The 25,562-nt window shown below is 43.4% G+C and overlaps 1 protein-coding gene across 6 annotated transcripts in view; it reads right to left on the bottom strand.

The window, feature by feature from the left end:
• KIAA0930 (KIAA0930 ortholog) overlaps positions 1 to 25,562 on the bottom strand; it is a 75,146-nt gene that overhangs the window by 40,333 nt on the left and 9,251 nt on the right. For 3 of the 6 annotated variants that reach the window (XM_072041358.1, XM_072041353.1, XM_027451162.3), the window contains exon 2: positions 776 to 924. In XM_072041358.1, the coding sequence (XP_071897459.1) occupies positions 776 to 924 (149 nt within the window). Of the gene's footprint in view, positions 1 to 775; positions 925 to 1,638; positions 1,691 to 2,873; positions 2,997 to 7,527; positions 7,669 to 8,558; positions 8,679 to 25,562 lie in introns of those variants that run through there. The other 3 variants (XM_072041369.1, XM_072041371.1, XM_072041363.1) reach the window with 3 other exon arrangements.

Genomic DNA, 25,562 nt, shown 5'->3' with positions numbered 1-25,562 from the left:
GACGAGGGGGAATGGGCCAAAGTTGCGCCAGGGGAGTTTTAGGTTAGATGTTAAGAAGAACTTCTTTACTGAAAGGGTTGTTAGACACTGGAACAGGCTGCCCAGGGAAGTGGTGGAGTCACCATCCCTGGAAGTCTTTAAAAGACGTTTAGATGTAGAGCTTAGGGATATGGCTTAGTGGGGACTGTTAGTGTTAGGTCAGAGGTTGGACTCAATGATCTTGAGGTCTCTTCCAACCTAGAAATTCTGTGATTCTGTGAAAGTACAGTATTTTCTCCACTGTTTGTCACTGCTGCATCCCAGTTCTAGGAGTCTGCTTCTATTCTGCTACTGAGTACTTAGTAACTGTTTATTTCAAATACTCCAGTATCTTAGGAAGCCTTTTCCTAGAAACACTTTAGTAACTATCTTCCTCCTCCTTTTTCTCCCCCTTTCTATAGATTTAAACTCTTCATTTATAAAGCATTATTAATGAAAAGGGAAACAAAAATCAGTATGGATGCCCTCCTTTTCCTTTTATGATGGAGACCATCATAAAAGCTTCCAAAAATGTGCAAACTCATTTATCTCGCCAAGTCTGTGATAGTGAAGCTCACTTAAACTGCTGCAGACGTTCACAGTGTTAACCACAGTATTTCCCTATGTTTCATGGTGGGCAGATCTGGAGGTTCCTCGTCATCAGTTTGCAATTTTTCAGATGTGGTAGGTATTCCAAAACACCAAACCCCACATTACATTAAATTTCCCAGATTAAAATATTTAATTACTCACTCACCTTTTTCCCCTCTGTACTATCCCCACTGACATAGGCCAGTTTTCGACGGACATAGAAGAGCATATCATCTTGCCGGGGGGCCCATTTCTCCATAAAATATGTTGAAAACATCCAAGTCCAGAACACAATACGGTCATCTTTGAAACACCCTAAGAGGCATAAAAGAAAGGAGAAATAAGAGTCATGGAACTACCATGTCACATTTGACTGTGCCTAATACAACACACAATGTCTTTGCAAGGGTGCAGTCAATCCCAACCACAGGAGAAACATTCTTGTACAGCTCATGGTAAGTAAGATCTTCTAAGTTGTATAGCACAGCCACCATTTGGCATGAATGCAGAACCCATCTTTGGCCACTGTCAACCAAAATTGCCTTCGTCCAACCAATCTGCTCCCCTGCATAACAAAAACAGATCAGGGCCGATGAATATATCCTGCTTATGCCTGTGTCACTCAGATTGGATCAATAAATTGAGTCAGAATTTGTCAGAGATGCATTCAAGGAATGGTCCCAAAGGCATGTTGTGCCAACATATGCTCCAGTTAATGACATGAACCCCTCAGCTGCCAACAGGTTTTGTCGTACACTCCTGGAAGTACTGACAGTCCTTCAGAAACTAGCAGCTGCTACCTCTCTTAAACCAATGCATAGAAACAAGAATGTACCTGTGCAGGAGCTACTGTAACTCACCCTTTGACTAGAAACAAAACCCAGATCTTCCTCAACAAAGTAAAGCATTTTGTAGTCGTGAATCCCAATGAAAGAAGAGAAGGGGAAAAATGAGAAAGGAAGATGCAATTAAGTCTTGCTCAAGGACGGAGACAAAGTACAACAGCATCAGTAATGGCATGGCACTGACCTCTCAGCAGGAAAAGGAAGCACAGTAGAGGCAACATTACATTTTGTGTAACTCTTCAGCATAGTTAACTATAATAAAAACAGAAAAGATGCTGCATGTTTTCCATGCTAAAATGCCAATTCAAGTCCGTAAGTTACGCAGACAAGCAGAGAAGCCAGTACTGCTCCTGGTGACATGGGAGCTGAAATTCTCCAGTGCTCCTCAGTCCTGCTGGAGGCTCCTTCATGGAGTCACTGCATTCCCTCCCCTGGAGCCCTGCTAGCAGATAACTATAGCTGTTAGGTGCTGGCTACCTGTTTTGAAATCTGTGAGGAGAATGACACTAAAAAACCTACATTGCTGAGAAACGGTAAAAACCTGAAATGCATGAAGGATGGCAGGAATATGTACAAGACAGGCATGTGTGTGTGTACACGTGCAGCTGCCAGCACAGCCTCCAGACCAGATATCCTTTACAGTGGCTTATTTCCCTCAAAGCTATATGCTGGCTGTTAGATTTGTACACGTGTGTCACTCCCCAACCCTCGGCTGCTATTCCCATCTGTTTCCCTCTCAGCAGTACACTGAGCATATTAAGTATTTCTGCAGGGAGACAAGTCTTGAATAAGTGACATTTATTTATGGTGGTATCTGAATTAAGCTTTAGAAGATTTCCCAGTAAATAGCAAAGAAAGTTTACATACCATAGCAATGAATATGATTTTTCTTAGATAATGGTGGCCAACTTCAGGGCTTTATGAACGAAATCAATCGATCTTTTAATCCACAAGTGTAACTCAGCACATTTTCCTACTTCATTATGTGTGCAATATTTGCAAGCCAAATCATTCTTCCAATCTTTAATTACTGTGGTGGGCAGGAGGTTAGACTTTCAATTTTTTTTTAGCAGACAAATGGGCAATTGAAATAAAAATGTTATGTCTTTCCAGCTAAATCCAAAAGCAATACTGAAAACAAAATGAAATTCCACCGATAGAACATACACAGAATAAAAGGATATTATTTGAAAACATGCATATAGTTTACTGTATCTGGAAAAAAACAGTAATGAAAAGGCTGTGAGAGAAGAGGAAGAGGACAAGATTGAGAGTTTCCAGTGCACGTTAATATCAAGCCAAGCTGCAATCGCTTTATTTGCATAGCTGTGCTGAAGTCTTTGTGATTAGTTAAGCGAGCACAGAACATGATGTGCAATTGTGAATAAAATCTGCACTGTATATAAGTTCTACTTTTACCAGCAGGGAAAGGGAACCAAGCACTGGAGAGATCAGATCCGGGATGCTGTGCTCCTTCTCCGTCTGAAGCCCTCCCTTGGGCACAAGTGAACAGGACTGTATGACAAAGTTATATTTGGAAGCCTACAGCACAAGAGGAGAATCAAATGTGTTCAGACTCCCAGAAAAAGGCTGAAAAAAGACGAGATTATCATCAGTCAGTATATTCACTGATAAACACCAGGAAGAGAGAAGAGCTACTCAGATTTAAAGATGTACTGCCAACACAGGAATGAATTGGTCTGAAGTACCCACCCACCCATATGCAAGCTAGAAATGAGAAATAGATTCTAAAGCATTCAAGCCATAAGGTTCAGGAACAACCTCCTAAGTAGGAATAGTGAAGGCAAAAATCCCTACAGCTGGAAAAAGAGCTTGACTCATTTAAGAAGGCTGTACTAGTGACACCAGAGGACATCATGACCCAGTCCTACCTCTATATTTAGCAAAGAGTAGGAAATAGGGCATGCATTCATCGTGATTCATTAACAGTCTCAAAGAAACTTATTAAATCTCAAGGGTTTCGAGTACCTGAATTCCCAGCCTTATTTAAATTAGGGGGATGGGAGGCAGAGGCAGGGAGATGAGGCGATGGGGAAAGATGTTTGGCCTGAATTCACATGGAGTTTTAAGAAAATCAAAAGAAAAGGAAAGCATCCATGGATTTTAAGAATCATCTCTGAAAAAGTCCTAGTGTTCAGAAGCATACTTTAGTTTTGCTTCAGACACAGACAAGCAAAATATGCCTACGCAAGGCACTCCTAAATTTTTATAGAATTTTTTTTTTTTTTTTTTTTTTTTTATCAGTGGGAAATATTTATTTTTCCCTTAGAGAAGAAAAATCAACAAGTTAACTAAATCCAGGGTTATAAATGAGGGCTGAATCATTTTCAGATTCTGGTTGTACCTGCAAAATTCTGAGAAGCTGTCACACAAGCTGCTAAAATCTTTACACAATAACATACAAGAGTTAATATGTTCTTTCTGAATGATTTATGGGTGCTTATAACAGCCCATTAATATGTGCAGGAGAATGGTGGAACAGAGGAAGATACCAGGACTTTTTATGCACTCCTGCCCTTGCTGAAGAACACAGGATAAACTAATTCAATGCATTTATCTATCATTAGTCTAAACAGAAAAACAGGGGATAGTAGTAATGAAGCTACTTCTGCACTGCAGCATAATGCAGGGGAAAAAACTGACAGACCTTACAGCAATGTTGGACAGCCATCGATTCAAAACCCTACCTGCAACATATCAGAATAAAGTTGTCCTCCAAACTTCAGAGATATTTTCAGAACTACTGTATAATTAAGAACGACGTGAGGATGTTCTTACAGTGTTGACTAGAGGACTTTTCTTGAAGCCAAAAAGAGCCAAACCACGTCAGTACAGCTGCTTTTATTAAATTTTAGTAGAAGCAGGAAGGATGGGGAGCAGCATATAAGAAGAATTAGCCTTTACAATATACTATTAAATGGCAATAACTTTGAAAAGGAAGCAAGAAAATTTGTAATTGCAACCCAGACTTCCTAAAGCTTAACTGAGGAAAAAAACAAAAACAAAACAAGAAATAAATTTCAATTTGAAGCCAGAAACTGGCATATCCAATCGATCCATTCAATCTCGTCTTCAACTATTAGATCTTCAAAGCAAGGCATACCGTTACAGATATTTTGGTAATTTACAGCGTATCACTTGAAGCCTTCCAGCTCTGCCAAGAAGATGCTTAGACACTGCTTTTAAAATTGTTTTGGGTAATGAAGTGGCCAGGCAGGCAAAATTCTCCTTTTCAATACAGAGGAGAAAGCAGAGGCCTTAATTTTTCAGACTTTGTCACAGTACCCTGTTGAGAAGCCTCAACTGGGCTTGAGATGGTAGGGCTCAGAAGGATTCTGGCCACCGTACAGGACATCCACCAAAGTAGTGGGCGTATTCAGCTCTCAGCTGGTTTGCTGGCCTTAACTCTGTTATATCTGATACTACTCCTAAACACTTGGCAAGGACTGAGATCAAAAAGAGTCCAGTTTTAAATAGCCCAGACAATCCTGTGTTGGCAGTAACTTTCTATCACATCGGTCCACCACTGGTTTGCACAGCTCTCAGCAGATGATGTTCATGTACACGCACACAGGACTGTTAAGCTGACAGGCACTTCATGAAACACCTGACACTTAAAATTCCTGGAGGCTTTGACTTCAGTATTTGGGGAGTCTTTTCAAAACGCTAACAGTTTTATTTTTGCCAGATAATTCAAGCCTTCTGCAACACAAGAAGTAGATAGTATCTGTACAGGATTGAAAATTCCATCTCTAGTTGAGAGCATGTAGCCAGGCGGCCTCTGAAAACACTCCTCCCTCAGTGAATTCTGCTTCTAAATGAATAAAATCGAATTGAGTCAAGAGTATAAATCTCAATACACTAAAAGTTGATTACATAATTATGAGACCTTTGTAATGAATAAATCCTAATTACAACAATTTACTGTAATGATTAATTTACATGGATTTTATCCTCATTAGCAACAAGATTTATGCCAGCTGCTATGAAATAAATAAATCTTTCTTTCTACCTATTAGATTTTTATATTGAGCATTAATTTCAAGGAACTGACTCCAGATCCAGATAATAAGTTAGATTTTTTTTTTAATTAACGCTTTCAAAAAAAAACAACAGTGGATTAAAAAGAAGTGTCAGCATATTACTTTGCTTTGAAGAAACTGGAAAAAAAATCACATTTTGTAGCTAATCTTTTTTCATCATGTAGCATTCAAAGATTAGAGAAACAATTATTTCAGCTAGACAGGGTTTCCTACACTTTATTCCTCTCGTCTGCCATGAACTACGCTTATCTGTGAAACATCATGAAACTCATTTCATCCAATTCTGTCACAGTACCATCATCTATAAAATGAGCATCCTTAGATTTTTAAGGGTTAATTAAATGCTTATGACAATCTTTGCAACCCTAGAATAGAAAGCAAATGAGTTCTGAGCAATCCACACTGTATGTAATTCAATTTTGTTCTGAGTTTAGCCAAGTATTCTGCAAGGACAGTATGAGAAGTGCTTCACAGATTAAGTTACGTAGTTAAAGATATTAAAAAGTTGTAATACAACCGCATAAAATTGGAATGGGTGTCCTCTGTCCCATGACAGTTTCCAGCTAGCTAGATCATTACAAAATCAGTTCAGCCTTCTCCCCATGCATACATAAAATGCCAACAGTTAAACCTTTGAGTTTGGCCTTATTTAAACATGGACTTCACCAAACTTGCAGTTCACTAGCACCACCCCACTATTCCCAACCAGGCACTGCAGAGTGCATATTATCAACTGAGAGCTCCCCAGAGCAAATCCTTGCAGCACACTCTTATCTCGTAAATACTTGTGCTGTGAAATAAGCACTTCCACTGATGCCAGCTGTAATGACAGAGCACTGTAAGAAGCATGTTTCCGCAAGCACATAAGTCCTAAATCTGTCAGAAAATACATATATACTTCCTAAGTATACTAAGAAAATACATATATACTTCCTAAGTATACTAAGTATACTAAGTTTCTTCTGGCAGAACTCTAGCTAGAAAAAGAAGGCATCATGGTAACAGCAGTGACAGGGATAAGCCAGACACCATAGATTAAACATCTGACTCTGCCACGGACACAGAACTCCTCTTTCCTTATCCTAAAATAGAGATAACTGTTCCCCTACGCCATCATGTCGCATGCATTAAGGTCATACAAAGCAGAGAAGCAGAACACAATTAGAGACAAGAAAAAAGCCGTAACAAATAATACACTCCATGCTTCTTTACTAACAGAGAGTAATTTACAAGGAGGATAGACGGAAGCTAGTTCAGAAATGAATGAAGATAGTCTAAATCAAATGGAAACGTTGCTACTCTTCCATTACTTTTTGAGCACTTTTTAAGGAATATATTCTCTTATGCTTTCCAACTCACACACATGTATACATGTATTACAGACTTCTTACAATGAAACTTGTTTCAACTTCAGTTTCATAGTGCATCTATAAAGGAGACAAAAAAAAATTAAACTTCAAGCATTAGGCCATCAAGACTGAAAAGCCATGAAAGAACAGATCAATAATTTTTACAGCTGCTGTGCCATATTTACTTATTTCCCAATAGATGACAGCACATCTCTCTCATTTCTCAACCTTCTTTAAGGACAGGCATCACTATGATCGCCAGAATCAATATGAAGTTCCAGCATACACCTCAAATTCAAAGCTTGCTGTCACCAAATAATTAACTGACAGGCCTGAAATAACATGAGGCAGAAGCTGCTACTTGTATCAAATGCAAACCTGGTCCTTTGAGAGGAGAGGGGAAGAAACACATTGTTATGCTCAGGAGCAGACTACAAAATCTCCAAGAAGGTCTGTGTACAATTCCATGAATAATAGGTCCAAAACACTTGAGATTGAGAGAAACTGTGCTCACTTTTAATTGATAACTTCTATTTCCTAAAGCAGAGAAATGGCTCAGAGCTGACTACATATAAATTACACAGAACAAAAACAACAGTGGACAAATGCAAATATATTATAAAAATCAAACACCATTTGCCCCTCCCAGCGACAGCTTACTTCCTACACCACAGAGCTTTAGAACTCTGAAGTCAAGCCATGGTTGCAGCAATACAACTTCATGGTCTGTATTGGTGAAATGTCTGCCAATCACATCACATGCCTATCCTATCCTCTACTTGCAAAGTGATGGAATTCACCCTGGAGGAAAAAAAAAAAAAAGGAAGAAAAACATCAGAATAAAACCCCTTTTTATTCTAAGCATCAAAATACAACCTTAAAGCATATTTGACCTTCAACAGTGATGACCCTTCTCTGTGCCTATGCTCCTCCTGACTGTTTAGAATCAGAACATTCCCATTTGGAAGGGACCCACAAGGATTGTGGAGGCCAACTCCCGGCTCCACATAGGACCTAAAAGCCAGACCCTGTGTCTGAGAGACCTTGTCCAAACACTTCTTGAACTCTGTCAGGCTGGGTGCCGTGACCACTGCCCTGGGGAGCCTGTCCCAGTGCCCAGCCACCCTCTGGGTGCAGAAGCTTTCCCTAACACCCAGCCTGACCCTCCCCTGTCCCAGCTCCATGCCGTTCTCTCAGGTCCTGTTGCTGTCCCCAGAGAGCAGAGCTCAGCGCCTGCCCCTCTGCTCCCCTCGTGAGGGAGCTGGATCTGCCATGAGGCCTCCCCTCAGCCTGCTCTGTGCCTCAGCTGCTCCTCACACATCTTGATCTCTTGACTTGCTCTTCCCCTCTTAGATCCCACTGTAACCTAATACAACACTTTCATTCATATAATTAGATGCAGACTTCATCTAGATTCTGAAGCTTTCTCTTCTATCCACAGAAGCTGTACTACAATCAGATTAATGCATCACTGTGTCATGGGACATTTGTTGCAGATCGTTTTTAGGAAGTATAGATTCCCTGCACAATAACCATACCATTACCTAACCTTTGTCTCTTTCACTGGGTAGAGTAGATCCGTGCAATAAATGTTATGATAAAAGGCTTTGGTTTCAACATAACATGATTTCCAAACACCCAAACAGCAGACACTTCACAGACAGTTTATCTTTGTAATCATGATATTGTACCTTCTTCAACACAGCATGCATGTCAACTACAACCAGCTCCATGTCTCCCTAAAAATTTGAAATGGCATATTCACATTGCAGCATCATTGTGATCATCATGAACAAGCTCTTCCTTTCTGCCTAGAAGAGAAAATAATTCACACAAATTAAGCTTTCACAGTATTTCCCTAGGTTATCAGGAGTGCATATCCTTCCCAATTCAAAAGTCATCCATGAATAACTAAAATGTCTCAAAATGTACCTTATCAAAATACCCAGCAGAATCGAGAGAGATGAAACTCAGACTACCTATCTATCACTTGTTAAAAGTTCCTTGTTTTTTCCCTCCTTCTTTAAGCTGATAACACGTGAGCTGATCTTGATGAGGGTACACTAGAAAGAGTGACACTGCTCATTTCAAAAGCTGACTTTGCTGGTTCTGGAAAAACACATTGCAAAAGAGCAAAAATGTTCCTAGAAGTCAAAATTCTCCTTGCAGCTTAAAGGAAACTTGTGCATTGTCACAGAAATGGATTAGCAATACCAGCCCCTGTTTACTGTAGCTAGTGGTAAATATACAATTTCCAGGGCAATGACTGTAGACAAACAAACTTTAGAGTACAGACAAAATATTCTCCAGATGGTTTTGTGACAGACAACTATTTACATATTGACACAAACAAGTACATACTAGACTACTCAAAAGCAACAAAATACACTTATAGGAAATAGTAACTTTTTTTTTGTTTAAACACATCTAACTTAGAAATCCAGATCCAATTTCCAAGCAACTGCAACCACTTGAAGTGCAAGTTTCATGGGAAGCCAAAGGACTTTGGCTTTTAAGTGTCACTTTGTAACATGTATTATCATCATTAATATTATACACATATTATTTTCCTCTGCTCCATTCCTTGGCTTTATTTCAGATTCCCCATTTTTTTTCCCCGAGTAAGAAATACAACAGCATAAAATAAGGATATCAAAACAGCTAACTATGAGTCTAAGTGGAAAGGACCATTTGAACTCTGAACACATTTATGCATGAAATAAGAAAACACTTTCTTCCTCTTCCAAAGCCCTGAATTTCTCCATTAAACATAATTTATTTTAAAGATTTTTCCACAAAAAAGAAATGAACATTTTTTTTGGTTTTTGTCTTAAATGCAAACATAACCATCTGGAAAGAAAAAGAAAGACTAAATCATGATAAGGTTACTGGAAATGCTAACAGATCTACTGAGCCAAAACAGAGCCACAGATGACAAAACATTTTGTAAGCTGCCATCACTACCTGACTTGGTCTACACTTTAGTCCCATTCCAATAGATAGGGATTTATAATAAATGTCACTTAAGAACACATTATAGTAGCAGACTATTAACAATGTGCAAAAAATAACCCTTTGAATGCATTATATATCTCATGTATTTCCTCCATCTACAAAACAGGAATTTCAAATGGACTGCAATTTGTCATAAACACAGAGCAAATACCTATGTCACAAGGTCAAACTAGCGTTGAGAAGTCTTGAATATTTTATAAGATGCAATGCAAAAAAAAAAAATAAATTATGAAATAACTCCTACAGCAAACATGTTCTTCTTTTAAAAATAATCGTAGATAGCAAGCAGTAAAAATGAGGAGATGCAAAACAATCCTCTTCTGCCAGGGTGTTTATGAATCCTTACATTCACATACTACAGGGAAAAAAAAAAAAAAGGCTAGTTTTAAAGCAAAGAGCTAACTGAAGGTAGCAACTATAGCTTTGCTCTCTGATGCTAATGAAAGCCCACACCAATCTAGTTTCAGGTGGGAGACTTCAACTTCCCAGACATATCCTGGGAATACAATACAGCTCAGGGGAAGCATTCTAGGAAGTTTCTGGAGAGCATGGAAGACAGTTTCCTGATGCAGCTGGTTAGTGAGCCTACCAGGGGAGGTGCTCCAGTAGACCTTCACAAAGACCCTCTGTTCACAGATGTGTGGGAGATGTAGTTGGGAGCTGTCTTGGGCAGAAATGGTAGAGTTCTCTGTACTTGGTGAAGTCAGGAGGGGGACCAGTCTTGGACTTCTGTAGAGCTGACTTTGAGCTGTTCAGGACACTGGTTGGTAGAGTCCCTTGGGAGGTGGTTCTGAAGAGCAGAGGAGTCCAGGAAGGCTGGGCACTCCTCAAGAGGGAAATCTTAAAGGCTCAGGAGCGGTCTGTCCCACGTGCCCAAAGATGAGCCGGCAGGGAAGAAGACTGGCCTGGCTGAACAGAGAATTGTGGCTTGAGCTTGGGAGAAAAAAGAGGGTTTATGACCTTTGGAAAAGAGGGCGGGCCACTAGGGAGGACTATAAGGATGTTGCGAGGCTGTGCAGGGACAAAATTAGAAAGGCCAAAGCTCATCTGGAGCTCAACCTGGCTACTGCTGTTAAAGATAATAGAAAATGTTTTTATAAATACATTAACACAAAAAGGAGGACTAAGGAGAATCTCCATCCTTTACTGGATGCGGGGGGAAACATATTGACAAGAGATGAGGAAAAGGCTGAGGCGCTTAATGCTTTCTTTGCCTCAGTCTTTAGCGGCAAGACCAGTCGTCCTCTGGATACTCAGTACCCCGAGCTGCCAGAAGGGGAGCAGAATGTGGCCCTCACTACCCACGAGGAAATGGTTGGCGACCTGCTACAACACTTGGATGTATGCAAGTCAATGGGGCTGTATGGAATCTACCCAAGGGTACTGAGAGAACTGGTGGAGGAGCTGGCCAAGCCGCTTTCCATCATTTATCAGCAGTCCTGGCTATCGGGGGAGGTACCAGTCGACTGGCGGCTAGCAAATGTGATGCCCATCTACAAGAAGGGCCAGAGGGCAGACCCGGGGAACTATAGGCCTGTCAGTTTGACCTCAGTACCAGGGAAGCTCATGGAGCAGATTATGTTGAGTGTCATCACACGGCACTTGCAGGGCAACCAGGTGATCGGGCCCAGTCAGCATGGGTTTATGAAAGGCAGGTCCTGCTTGACGAACCTGATCTCCTTCTGTGACAAAGTGACGCGCTGGGTGGATGAGGGAAAGGCTGTGGATGTGGTCTACCTTGACTTCAGTAAGACTTTTGACACAGTTTCACACAACATTCTGCTCAAGACACTGGCTGCTCTTGGCTTGGACTGGCGCACGCTTCGTTGGGTTAGAAACTGGCTGGGGAGCCGGGCCCAAAGAGTTGTGGTGAATGGAGTCAAGTCCAGTTGGAGGCCAGTCACTAGTAGCGTTCCCCATGGCTCGGTACTGGGGCCAGTCTTCTTTAATATCTTTAAAGATGATCTGGATGAGGGGATTGAGTGCACCCTCAGTAAGTTTGCAGATGACACCAAGTTAGGTGCATGTGTAAATCTGCTTGAGGGTAGGAAGGCTCTGCAGGAGGATCTGGATAGGCTGCACCGATGGGCTGAGGCCAACTGTATGAAGTTCAACAAGGTTAAGTGCCAGGTCCTGCACCTGGGGTGCAATAACCCCAAGCAGCACTACAGGCTGGGAAATGAGTGGTTGGAAAGCTGCCTGGCAGAGAAGAACCTGGGAGTATTGGTTGATAGTCGCTGAATAGAGCAAGCAGTGTGCTCAGGTGGCCAAGAAGGCCAACAGCATCCTGGCTTGTATCAGAAACAGTGTGGCCAGCAGGACTAGGGAAGTGATTGTCACTCTGTACTCAGCTCTGGTGAGGCTGCACCTTGAGTATTGTGCTCAGTTTTGGGCCCCTCGCTACAAGAAGGACATGGAGGTGCTTGAGCGAGTCCAGAGAAGGGCAACAAAGCTGGTGAGGAGAGTCTGGAGAACAAGTCTTATGAGCAGCAGCTGAGGGAGCTGGGATTGTTCAGCTTGGAGAAGAGGAGGCTCAGGGGCGACCTTATCTCTCTCTAGAGGTACCTTAAAGGAGGTTGTAGCGAGGTGGGGGTTGGTCTATTCTCCCACATGCCCAGTGACAGGACAAGAGGGAACAGGCTCAAGTTGTGCCAGAGGAGGTTTCGGTTGGATGTTAGGAAGAACTTCTTTACTGAGAGGGTTGTCAGGCATTGGAATGGGCTGCCCAGAGAAGTGGTTGAGCCACCAATCCTGGAAGTCCTTAGAAGACATTTAGGTGTAGCACTTAGCGATATGGCTTAGTGGAGGACTTGTTGGTGTTAGGTCAGAGGTAGGATTAGTTCATCTTAGAGGTCTCTTCCAACCTAGATGATTCTGTGATTCATATGCTAGCACTCAAATCTTACTCAAATTCAAAAACCAACCATGCAGAAAGAAAGAAGCAGCAGCACTTCAAAGCACCACATGGCACAGAGCAGGGCTAACATCACAGAAAAGGCTACATTGCCCACTGGTGCTTTGCTTTTGGTTATGGGCTACTCTATCTACCCCAGGAAGCCGCCCTGTTTGCTGACACGGAAACAAGATAAGGGGCACTTTATCATTTGGCATGCACTGTTCATTTAAGTTGCAGAAACATATCCAGCTGTTGTTGTTGTTCTTTTGTATTGTTTTTCCCTTTTCAAGGCTTTGTACTTCTCTGTTGGTTTCTGAAACCTCCACTATTACAACAACACATACAATGGAAGCTACATTGACTGAAAAAAACAAGACAGAACTGAAATGCATGCCGTCCCTACGCTTATCTCATTCTGTAGGTGTTAAGATACTATTTATAGGCTTTATTCAGCCCTCACTATTTGACACTTGTCTATATGTCAGTAACTGAGTAATGTGCCAAGTAACGGCTTGTGTAACATGGGAATGCTTGCATGTTCTGCCACTGGTTGCTGGGGCACACTAAATGCTGTTTCCCATCCACAGCATAAGTGACACCAGAATTACATGTCAGAATTACACTACACAGCCTATGTAAAATTCCTTACACACAGGCTGCAAAAGATATGAAAGGATATCCTTCCTGTTTGTTTTTTTTTTTAATATATACTTTCTTTTTTTCTTTTTAGCTTTCTGGCTGTGGGACTGGACGAGAAACAAGTTTCCTTTACAGACTTAATCTGTAAATGCTCCAAAACCTAAACCCAACTGAGTTTTTATTGAACACTGCTTGAATGTTACCTGGGCACACTTCAACTCTGAAAAGACAAAGCAGAATACAATTTAAACACAAACTGTGACGACACTGTCCACAACCAGGGAACTGTCATGGGAGAGCTCTCAACTAGGCTGTTTGCCTAGTAGCCAAATTGCAGATTACACAGCGCACAACAACATCGGATTGTTGGTAAACTGTATTACAGCAACTGTAACTCACCCTCAGGGAATGAAGTAGGATAGGGTACAACAGAAACAATAAAAAGGACAACAAGATTTATCTCATACTTTCTAACCTCTTTTTGTTAGCTTTCTCACCAGAAAGCCCAGATTTACAGCTCCATCTCAAAGTGAAAACTGAAACAAAGTGAAAAATGAAACATTTACCCTCCATGCATATTAGCATCCAGTTTCATCTGAAACCATGGATGTTCCTGTTTGGTTTTGGAAGAACATGGAATCTATCATCAGGCTTCAAACCCTATTCTGACACAGATGCTTCTGGCTACATGCAACAAATCAATTTCTTGAGTCAACCATTCTTAGCCAAGATTCAGAACACTGCAAAGACCAGAACACGAAAAATAATTTAGGGAGGGTGGAATCTACCATTAAGTGCCATAAATACATGTAACAATTGCTCTATAGCATTTTGGCATACGATCAGCAGACAAGAAAAATAAAGTACTTCTATTTTTACCGACAAGGAACCTAACCTTTCCAGCTTCTAGTGAAAGAAGAACTTCAATGGAAAATACACATGAGCAGATGTAACTAAGTAAGTGGCTGGTGTTTTGCGCACGTAGGGCAATTGGAAGAAAGACAAGGAGTATGACAGAGTAGGGATAAACACTTCCCCTCCTTAAAGGGGGAAGTGGAAAAAGAGGTACTGCTGAGACCCAACACTTGTGCTTCTTAAACTAAAAACCAAAATTCATATTTGCTCTCCCACTCAGCTTTCTTTTGTATAGCAAATCTGACATCTCAATACCTTTGACACATGCATCTTTTTCTGCAGGAAAAAAGCTGAGCTTTCTTCATAGAGTATCAGTTGTCAAGATGCCTAACATTCACATCACTGCCACATCACTGCTGTTGTTCTGTTTAAGCACTGAAAGCATTTGTCAGACATTTTCTGTAAAATTAAAATATGGGAAAGAAAATAGGAGAAATCATTATGAACGAGGATTCCCTGCTAGAGAAACAAAGTAAAGTGAAATTATCTCTCCTATTAGTATTATTAAGAATAATTTTAATACCTGGAATAAAGACAAAATTATTCATAAACCTGAAGCATCAGAATGATAAATTTCAATAAGGAAGACACTTCCATTTGAGAGACAATTGTACAGCTAGGTTAATCTCTTGACTAAAACATATAATGAAGAAAACTTGGGGGAGCTTCCCTCTAGTACAACACCTACAGAAAATACCCTAGTGCAGTATCTGGATCACAAATTTTCTTCTGAACTGGTTCAATTCCTAAGCACCAGTGCAGATAATCTTGGGATTGGAAGGAACACATACAGGTATCACCTTTTCACCATGGGTGCACAAAAGGGTGACTCCAATACACTTAGATGCTTGCTGTTGGAGAAAAAAAAAAAAAAAAGAGGTTGTCATCTGTGGCTGATAGTTCCTTTTTCTACCATAAATGACTGTCCTTGCAGAAAGGAACACAGAACAAGTGTTGGATTTGCACCAAAACAGCTGTAGACTTTAAGTATTGATGTGAATTGACATTGGTTTCTTTCTGTAAGTCTGCCATGCTGTAAGCAACTGAGGAACAGACCCAGTGACCATGCTGCAACCTGTGCTGTGTAGGCAATCACCTCCAGCAAACAATGGGGTGGACACAGCTGGGGATGGCAGCCTCTCAAATCCTCTCAGCATGAGTCTGCTAATCACCTACCATGTCTTTCCACATTTATTCAAAATATCCCTAACAGCCTGAACCTATAATCACATAGATTAGTAGTACTTACAGGCAAAAACTGTGTTCTAGAGCTCACAAGAAAGACAACCAATTAAAGGCACTAAATTAGTAAATTAGACTAGTAAATTTTTTCCCAGCAAGCACACCATCTCCAGCTTAATGCTCATCCAGAAACAGAGACAAGACACCCATTAAAAAGTACGCGAAATCTAAATGCAGCCAAGCAAGTGTTGATTTCAAGGCAATCCATGCCTAGAGACAATGCTACAAGCCTGTGGAGTTAAAATTCAGGAAGTCCTCTCGCACTGCCAGTCCCCTTTAACCAAGTCTGTGGCTTGATACCAACCAAACTATTGAGTTAATTTGAATGGAAACAGGCTGAAAGAGTACAAATTGCCTAATAAAACAGATCATTTGTCTTTTCTTCAGCGAACAGGTAATTTTCAACATGTCCTCCCCGTCTCCAACCAATGGAGATCATATTCCATCATTCACCCCCTAGGCATTTGTCATGGTTTTGGCTGGGATAGAGCTAATTCTCTTTGCAGAGGCCTCTGTGATGCTGTGCTTTGGATTTTTGATGAAAATACTGGTGATAAAAACCTGCTGTTTTAGTGCTTACAAAGAGCCAAAGACTTTTCTACTTCTTGTGCTGCCCAGCCAGTGAGGAGGCAGGGGGTGCACCAGGAGCTGGGAAGGGGCACAGGCAGGACAGCTGACCCAGCCTGACTAAAGGAACATCCATACCATAAGGTGTCATGCTCAGCAATTAAAGCTGGGGTAAACAAGGAGGAAGGGGAGAACAGAGGGGTGGTATTGGTCTACTCAAGAAACTGTTCCACCAGATAAGCCCTCCTTTCTGGAAGTGGCTGAAGTCCTGTCTGCTGATGGGAAGCAAAGAATTAATTCCTTATTTTGCTTTGCTTCACGTGCAGCTTTTGCTTTACCTATTAAACTCCTCTCATCTCAACCCATGAGTTCTCGCACTTCTGCCTTTCCAATTCTCTCCCATCCTACCTGGGGTGAGTAAGCAAGCAGTTGTGTGGTGCTTAGCTGGGATAACACCACAACAGCATTGCATCAGAAGCCCTGACACTCCCTCCAACCTCCTGAACATCCTCAAATAACAGCCATAGACTGACACATTTCAGCACATACGGTCTTCTAAGATCTATGCATTCGCCTCTCACAGGAGATTACCTAGACCTCTGCCTCACCAGACAGGAATCGTACAGTGCCCTATGATCCCTTAGACATCTTATCCTGCTCAGGATGCCAAATCCTCTTGATCATAGGCACTTTGGGTCTTAAACATAATCGACAAATTCATTCAAAACCTGAGATAAGTTGCACTCAAAGCCTTCCAAAATAAACGAAGTCACTGTAGAAACCACAAGTAACAGAACAAGGAGACAAGTTCTCTCAAAGTTTAAGGCAAATTTACCATCACTGCCTGTCCAGAAGAAAATAGTTAAAAAAAAAAAAAGTTCTCTCCTTTGCTGGCCAATTCCCACTGACAAATTTATTGCTGGGAAAGCAAAATATAAGGCTATGGTGGTTTTACTTGGGTGGGCAGCCAAGCCCAACCTCAGTCACTCTCCCACTTCCCCTCCTCAAAGGGAAAGGGGTAGAAAACATGATGAAAAGTGCTCAAGGGTTGAGATAAGGACATAGAAATCACTCAACAATTATTGTGACAGGCAAAACAGACTCAGCATAGGGAGACAGTAAGATTTATTGCCTATTACTAAAAAACTAGAGAAGTGAAAAAGAAAGGAAAGAAACCATTCCCCCCCATCCACCCTCTTCCACTTCCTCCACCCCAAGTGGCACAGGGGAACGGGGAAAGGGAGGTTGAGGTCAATCTATAGACCTTCATCTCCACCGCTCCTTCTCAGTGGCTCTCTGCCCCTGCTCCAAAGTGGGGTCTCTCCTATGGGATGCCATCCTCCCCGAACTGATCCTGCGTGGTCTTCCCACAGGCATCAGCTCTTCAAAAACTGCTCCAGATATGGGTCCGTACCACAGAGTCCATCCATCAGGAGCACGCTACTCCAACACGGATCCCTCACTAGCAGCAGCTCCTGCCAGGTCACCTGCTCAGGCTCTTCTCCACGGGCTGCAGCTCCAGCATGGGGCCTGCTCTGGTGGGGGTCCTCCACAGGCCGCAGCCTCCATCAATGCAGGTCCACCTGCTCCACTGGGGGCTCCTCCACAGGCTGCAGCAGGGAACCCTGCTCCACCGTGGTACTCCATGGGCTGCAGGGGGACAGCCTGCTTCACCATGGTCCTCACCACAGGCCACAGGAGACTTCTGCTCTGGTGCCTGGAGCACCTCTCCCCCTCCATCTTCACTGACTTTGATGCCTGCAAGACTGTTTCTCACTCCTCTCTCTCTCCCAGCTGCTGTGCAGCAGCATGTTTTTGTTTGTTTGTTTTCCTTTCTTAAATATGCTCTCACAGAGGCACAAACAACATCACTTATTGAATCGGTTCTGGTCAGCCACAGGGCCCTTACCTAACATGGGGCAGCTTCTAGATTATTCACACAGAAGCTACCCCTATGACCCTACACTACCAAAACCTTGCCACGTAAACCAACTACAGAGGCTCAGCACCATGGACAGGAACCCAGCTTCAGGGCTGCAGCATGCCACTGGTGCAATAAAGGGCAGCTTTTCAATTTGGGGTTTGGGGGTTGGAAGGACAGGAGCTGCCCTCTCACTGGGCATGAACTTGCATCATAGCAGTGTGCTACATGGCCATAGCGATAATTTGCCTTGTGGAAAGGTGCTGTGAGGAAAACCAAGCAAACAAATACTATGGAAAAGCTGAAAATAAAACAAAAACGCAGCCAGGAATCTTCCAGCTTCACTTTGCCCAGGAACACAACTTCAGCTTCTCAAGCTCAACTGCTTCACCTCAGGAAGCCCTCCTGAGCATGTTGTGGATGGGTGAGGTGCAGTGTGAAGGCTTGTGCACAATTTGGACACAAGTACTTTGCACAGTAGTTGTGATGGGGGTTACAGAGCCACCACAACACATCACCAGAGACACAGCTGACATTTGTTCACAAACTAAGAAGCCTATCTATCTTTTCCTAAACATCTGCAGGTTCCGCCCTAAGGAGAAGAATCCCACACCACATGAGGGTTTGGGGTTAACCTTGGCCATGCAGGGGTCATCCTTGGCAGTATACAAGCCGTGCCTTGTCACATAGGTGGCATCCTTGGCCGTACGCAAGCCACCCTACCTCATGTAGGGGTCTTCCTCCACCACGGAAATCTTCTGGATGGCCAGACATCCTTGGTGCCCCGCAAGCCCCGTTGGGGCTCCTCCACCCTGGCGGGCAGGGATGCTTGGCCATAGCCTCCCTCCACTCCCACTCGCGTTCCTCCTGCCAGTCCCTGGTGGGCAGCACGATCCGCACACACTTGGCATGGCCACTCCTCTTCCCTTCCCTGTGCAGCATGGCCACTGGGCTGCTCACCACCATGCACTCGAGGAGTGTGCAAAGCCTGGACGTGCTTCTGCCACTCACAGTCTGCAGCCACAGAGCTGTCCCTCCTGTCACCTCTGTGGTTGTCACAGGAGTGTGGGTCATGGCCTGTGCCTCCCAGCCCCCACCACTGTGATACAGCATCCCCACAGCAACATGCTGGGGAGCAGTACTTACTGGGACGCACCATGGGGACACAGCCCCAGTCCGCTTCCCAGCGCTGCACAGCTTGTCCTGACACATACCCCTGGCTGATCTGCATGTGATGACTGCCAAAAACAGAGGCAGAAACACAAGAGGAAAGATGAAACAAACCTCCCTAAGGCTTCGGAGATGAGTGTTGTCTTTGCTCTCCAGAAGCTGTCACATTTAGTTGTGTTTTCCCAACTTCTGCCACGGCCCTTGAACAAGTACCTTCTACAATTTCATACACCATTTCTACTCTTGAAACAAACCTTTGGAAGACACCTGGGGTTTCACTGGGGGATCAGCACAGCTGGTCTGGGCACCCACTCCCACAAGGGATTCAGCAGGCTCTGGAGGGTGTGGGTAGTTAGGGTTTGGCGGCCGGAAGATGTGGCGCTCTGTGGAAAGGTGGAGCCCCTCCCTTGATAGACAGTAGCGTGTGGCCTGTGATGTAAGCAAGCGGAAGTGACGCTATGGGCCTCAGCTATATAACCCCATGTGACTCGACAATAAATGCCATTTGCCATCCACCACATTGGTGTCTGTGAGCCGATGGACCAAGCGGCCTGGGGTTGGTCGCCGTGCCGTTCTGAACCAGGTCGCCACTGCCCCCTGAAGGCAACAGGAGAGGAGCTGTCAATGCCTTATTTCCCGAGAAAGAAAGAACCCCGCAGTGCTCATTATCCCCATCTCCTTCCTCAAACAGTCTCAGGCCACAAAGAGGAACACTGATCTTGGGCTGCCTCCCAGTATTAGATATCATTACGGCACTGTTTTCATTATGACTCGTTTGTGTAACACTGAACTGTTTAACAAGGAGTTTGGCTGCGGAACTGAATTACCAGAACCTCATGATTAAAGACCAGGAGAGCCAGCGCTAATCTAACACGTACACACAGAGTTCCTGATAGATGCCTGTGCTAGGTCTGGCTGGGATGAAGTTAACTTCCCCCACAGCATCCCATACAGCAGTCACTTGCAGCTCAAACAGCCCCAATATTGCACCAGTGTTTTGTCTATCGCTCAGCTGTGCCCCACAGCACCGAGACTCCCTCCAAACCCAAAGCCAGAAGGCTAGGGATGGGCCAGAGGGGCGGGGAGGGGATATCACCAAAACTGACCAAAGGGATATCCCATACTGCGTGGTGTCCCACTCAGCAATAAAAGCTGAGGAAGGGGAACGAGGCTCATTATCAAAATGTCTGTCTTCCCCAACAACCCCTATGTGTACTGAGCCCCTGCTTTGGTTTGCTCTTAATGTTGTTCTGTGATCCTGTTCGATGTGACCTGTGCCATGTTCTATCTTTTGCTATGTACCACATCGGAGAGCTTGTTGAAGGCTGTTTGTTTCCTTCAGTTCACTGTGCTGTAAAGTACTGGCCCTTAGCCTTGTCCAGTGTTGATGCCCAGCATTGCTACCATCTCCATATTTTGGGAACCATCTCCTGGAGAGAATGAACAGCTACACTCTTTTTTCCCTCCTTTAGGAATCAAGTGGTGAAGGATATGAGGAATGGTACCTCCTCCTTTCTCTCTGGGCTAATTACAGCAGCTTTTCAGCACTTTGAACATCCTTAGGTAACCAACATAGTCCCATTGCTAGGCCTCCGGAATGTTTTGTTGTTGTTTTTTTTTTTTGTTTTTCTTCTTCCCCTAAGGATAAGAATAAGATTACCACCAGGATTCTGCCCCAAGGCAGCATGGTGGTGAGTGGAAAGGTGTCAGGGAGGGTATGGTCAGGTACCTGTTACAGTGGTCTCCTTGGATGGCTTTGAACTTCATCCCTGAACAAGTGTGGAACCCTGAAAACCTGACAATGTTGGAAAGATGTATGGCCTGACCCTGGCAATGCCACAGAGTTACACCATGCTGCGCTGTGCTGGAACCTGGCTTGCACCTATCAAATGCTGGTTAACACAATTCAGCACCCTCAAAGGGAAGAGGTCTCTGACAAGCATAACACAGTAGCTAAACCAGAGGGCTGACCGTATAGGTATCAGCAGGCCAGAAATGGGCAAGGGGTGGGGAGGGGACATCACCATGGCAGATGACCTAAGCTGACCAAAGGGATATCTCATGCCGTGTGGTGTCACATTCAGCAATAAAAGCTGGGGAAGGGGATGAAGGCTCATTATCAAAATGGCTGTCTTCCCAACAACCCCTACATGTGCTGAGCCCCTGCTTCACAAGATGCAGCTGGACATTGCTCACTGAAGGGAAGTAGAGAATAATTGTTCTCTCTTCACATCTGCAGAGCCTTTGCTTCATTTTACTTTCTTTTCCCTAAATTAAATTTAATTTCCCTAATTAAATTATCCTTACCTCAAACTGTGAGCCTTTTTCTTTTTGATCATATTCCCCCACACACACCTTTGAGGAGGGAGAGTGAGAGCGCAGAACCAAGGATGCAGATAAAAGTCCGGTGCGAGCAGTCCACATGGCAGATGGTTTAAGGAACACTGCAGGCTGGCAGCGAAGAACTGGAGCGATGGAGTGGAACCAACACTGGATTTTATGACTAGCCAGCTTCAGCAATATGAAGAAAAGCTCTCTCTTCCTCAATGGGTCTGCTTCTCAGCTGGGGAGAAACTGTCACAACAAGTCCAACAGCTTGAAGAACACATCTTCCTCCTTACTCATACAGACCAATACCTCAGTTATTAAGAGTAAGCATTTTTCTACTCAAGGGAGAGAGGACCATGGATGCACAGCACACAGTACCCTGTGGTTTTATCTACGTGACCACGGAGAGGACACAAGGAATTGGGATGGCAAACCTATGTCAACCCTAGCTGCTCAGGTACATGACATGCAGGGAAAACTAGCAGCCTGAAGTTGTTCTCCTAGGAAAACTACTGCTCCAGTTTCTGTTGGGCAGTCCCCCAGAGGCATTAGAAGGGCTTATTCCTGACCCTAACAAAGGGACTTCTGCTTTGCTTTTGGAAGAACTGAGTGATGGATACTGTGATCAGGACTAGACGGCCTTGCCTCTGGCCAGGCAGAGGAAAGGAACAATTGGATTTACGGGACTGCGTGGATCCGATGGCCTGGCACATCAGACCCACAGAAGTCTCTAGTGGACACTGGTGCACCCTGACGTCAATACGCTATGAAAGGGCAGAACCCATCTGTGTTTCTGGAGCAACAGGGGGATCCCAACAGCTCAGTGTATTGAAGGCCTAAGTGAGCCTAATTGGGAACAAGTGGCAAAACTACCAATTAGGACTGGCCTCCTTTAACAGAGGCAACCACAATTCCACTGGAAGCAATCAATCACTTCAAACCTGGTGGAAGAGGGACAACTGGTTACATACTTCCTACCACTGCTTTCCAGAACCTGCCAGCAGCAGTCTCAAGCTTCCTAAGAAGTCTCTGAAGACCACCAGGTAACTTACAAAGCATGCTGGCACTACTGACTGCAGGAACCTGTCTGGAACAGGACAAGCACATCCTACATACATACACAGAGCATTTTTGTTCTAAGCCATATCATTCATGCCTGTCAAAGTCTGCCAGTACTGTAATTTATGGCATCTAATGTTTCCATTTTCATAATCAATATTCCTGCACTATCTAAGAGACTATTGTGGTAGAGGAGGTAATACCAGGAAATCAAGTTTCAGAAGAACTCCAGTCTTCTAAAACTACCTAGTATGTTTGTTTCTTATGTTTTCAAGTACTTGCCTTCCCTAACATCTTCTCCCTACAGCATGCTTCTAGTTAACATCACACTATCAAGGCAGAAGGAAAGAATTACTACGACAGCAGTTTGTAAGAAAATAGAAATTTCCTACACCTGTCCACAATCATGATAACACACAAAACCCGGTATTATCCAAATTCAGTTTGGTTTTAAGTAGAAACATTGGCAGCAGCTTTCTGAGTAAGCACTTGGTAATTTCATCCCAAAAGCTGTAATTCTCACTTGCCTTCCCAACCACAAGCCTGCTCACTTCAAGAAGCTGATGACCAACGCTTCACCCAATCCTGGAGCCAAGATTTCAAAAACCTCTTTGACACTGGATCTGTCAACTGGGTGGTCAACTTGGCACACATATGTAGGAAAACTAGTTTACAGAAGCAGGAAACTTGATATTTCTGGGGGAGGAAAAAGGGCAAATAACCACACCCAAGAGCAAAACAGTGGGGAAAAAAATATTTTTAAAAAAAAATCAAGCCTCCTTAGGGTGGCTTTCCTAAAGTCTTCATAATAAAGCAAAGTGGTATTGAATGTTATGCCCAACAAATTGAATGCCTTTGCTAATGCCTAGATATTTTAGTTCACTTGGCAGATCTGCCTTTAGCCTTCCTATTATTATTGACACAGACTTCTCAGATAACGCTTTTACCTATTCAACTAAAAATAAAAATGAAGGGTCTCTGCCACTTACACCCCCTAGGAAGCCTCCTCTGACTGCAGAGGTAGGCCCCTCTTTAAGCACACCACATCCATACAAAGAAGGAAAAGGTTTCCTCCACCAACGTATCACTTCACTGTAAGACTGCCCAAAAGGGAAAAAAATCAGCCTCTTGGTGGCCTGTCAGCACTGGCAGAAGAGCAGATGTGTGAACCATTAATCCCCTTGACAGCACACCAGCCTGTTGTGCTACAGCTAACTTGTGAGCATGAAGAAAAGTATTGCTCCTTGAAAGCCCTGAGTACAGCACCCTACAACCTCAGATAAACAGCAGCTACTATGAAGCTGCTACTAGGTATGGAATTTTTTTTTCATAGCTGCTACTGTGAATGGAATTTTAACCTACCATTCACAAGTTAGCTGCAGAAAACATGCCATCTCTTTCCATTGCTAACCAGCATCACCATTCTAATTTCTCTTCCAGGCCTTTGCACAACTACAAATTCCTGTGGAACTGGCAGGCCTGCACGAGTGTACAAAACTGGAGTCCAGGGAATATGATACTGGACTAAACAGTTAAGAGACTTTCTAGCCTTTTCTCTGACCCATAACATGACTGTGGTTAGACACTTCTGCTCTGTTTCTTCTGCCTTTTCTCCCACCCTGGGTCTCTCTCCCAGCCATCACATCTGCTTAGCACCCACACAGCCACTCTCGCTGGATTTAAAAATAGTTAAGAAACACAGTTTATAAAACCAAGAGCAGTTGCAACGTTTATCTGTTGAGAAATCACTACCTCCCTCTCATGACAGTTACAAGGTCTCAAGTAGGAGTACATGAGTTCTTTCTTTCTAGAAAGGTCTTATTTAGAAAATTCCTGAGCAAAAGCACAAGAGGGCAGTATCTTTTTCTGCTTTCCCCTACCACCAGCCAATAGCTACCTTACAAACACCCTGCCATGGGATTTTGATCAGAGTTCACTGCCTTTCTATGTTGTCACAACAGTTCTCTAGTAAAGATTATATACCTTAATACTCTTCCACTCAATCATAGCACTGCAGCATAGACCTTACATTTGAAGAGATGCATAAAGGCTTCAGGCAGTCACTGAAATCCAGACTCCACCCCCAAGCCCTTGTGTGTTTTGTAAGCTTTAGAAAATACCCTAAACCTCAGGCTTAAGAGACGGTGACAACCAAGTACAAGGTCAGTGTTACATTTTTAATTGCTGCGTTTCTCACAGCATTTTGCTGCAGAAACATTTGTGATTCATTTTAAAGTTTCTGGCCGAGAAACTAGGAAGAGGAACATGCCTATGCTTCCCTTTTGCCTGATTCAAAATACCTCAAGACAAAAGTTTGAACCCGTAGTTTTCTTCACCTCAGGCATGTACATATAGGAATACAGAATAATTCAGGTCAGAGAGCTCACAACTCAAGTTTTGAAAACACCTCCACCCAATAACAACAAAACAAGACACCAACAGCCTCATGTTTGCGGGTTTTGTTAATAAAGCAAAATTAAGTGTTATTTACAGGCATTGTTCTTGCTCAGACAGGAAATAAAGCCTTTAAATCCCTGAATGCTGCAGTATACAACCTGTTAGCCCTCTGCTTTCTGCCACACCAGGCAGCTGCAGAGGACCATCCATGCCGGACAAACAGCATACTCCACCACTATTCCCCTCCTCCAGGGCGCTGCTGATGGAGGGGGCTCTCAGATCCCAGCCACGCTTTGAACCTAAGACTCTGGAAGAGCTGTCAACCACAGGAGAGTTTTCCCTCTGAGGCAATGACTTATCACCCCGTAACAGATGGGGAACACAAGTACAAAGAGTTCCCAAAAATTACACGCAAAATCCACAGAAGCATGGAAACTAAACCCGTATCTCTGAAGCTCTGTGTTAATTTTTGGTGCAGCCTCGTTCTTTACAGGGTTACAGACCTCGAGTAGGTTCTAGAGAATGGCTCACTCCTCCCCCTCTTTA

Source organism: Anas platyrhynchos, chromosome 1, assembly GCF_047663525.1.
Source record: "Anas platyrhynchos isolate ZD024472 breed Pekin duck chromosome 1, IASCAAS_PekinDuck_T2T, whole genome shotgun sequence".
NCBI lineage: Eukaryota > Metazoa > Chordata > Aves > Anseriformes > Anatidae > Anas > Anas platyrhynchos.
Note: the sequence above shows the minus strand (reverse complement) of the source record. Positions and strands in the feature narration are given on the sequence as shown.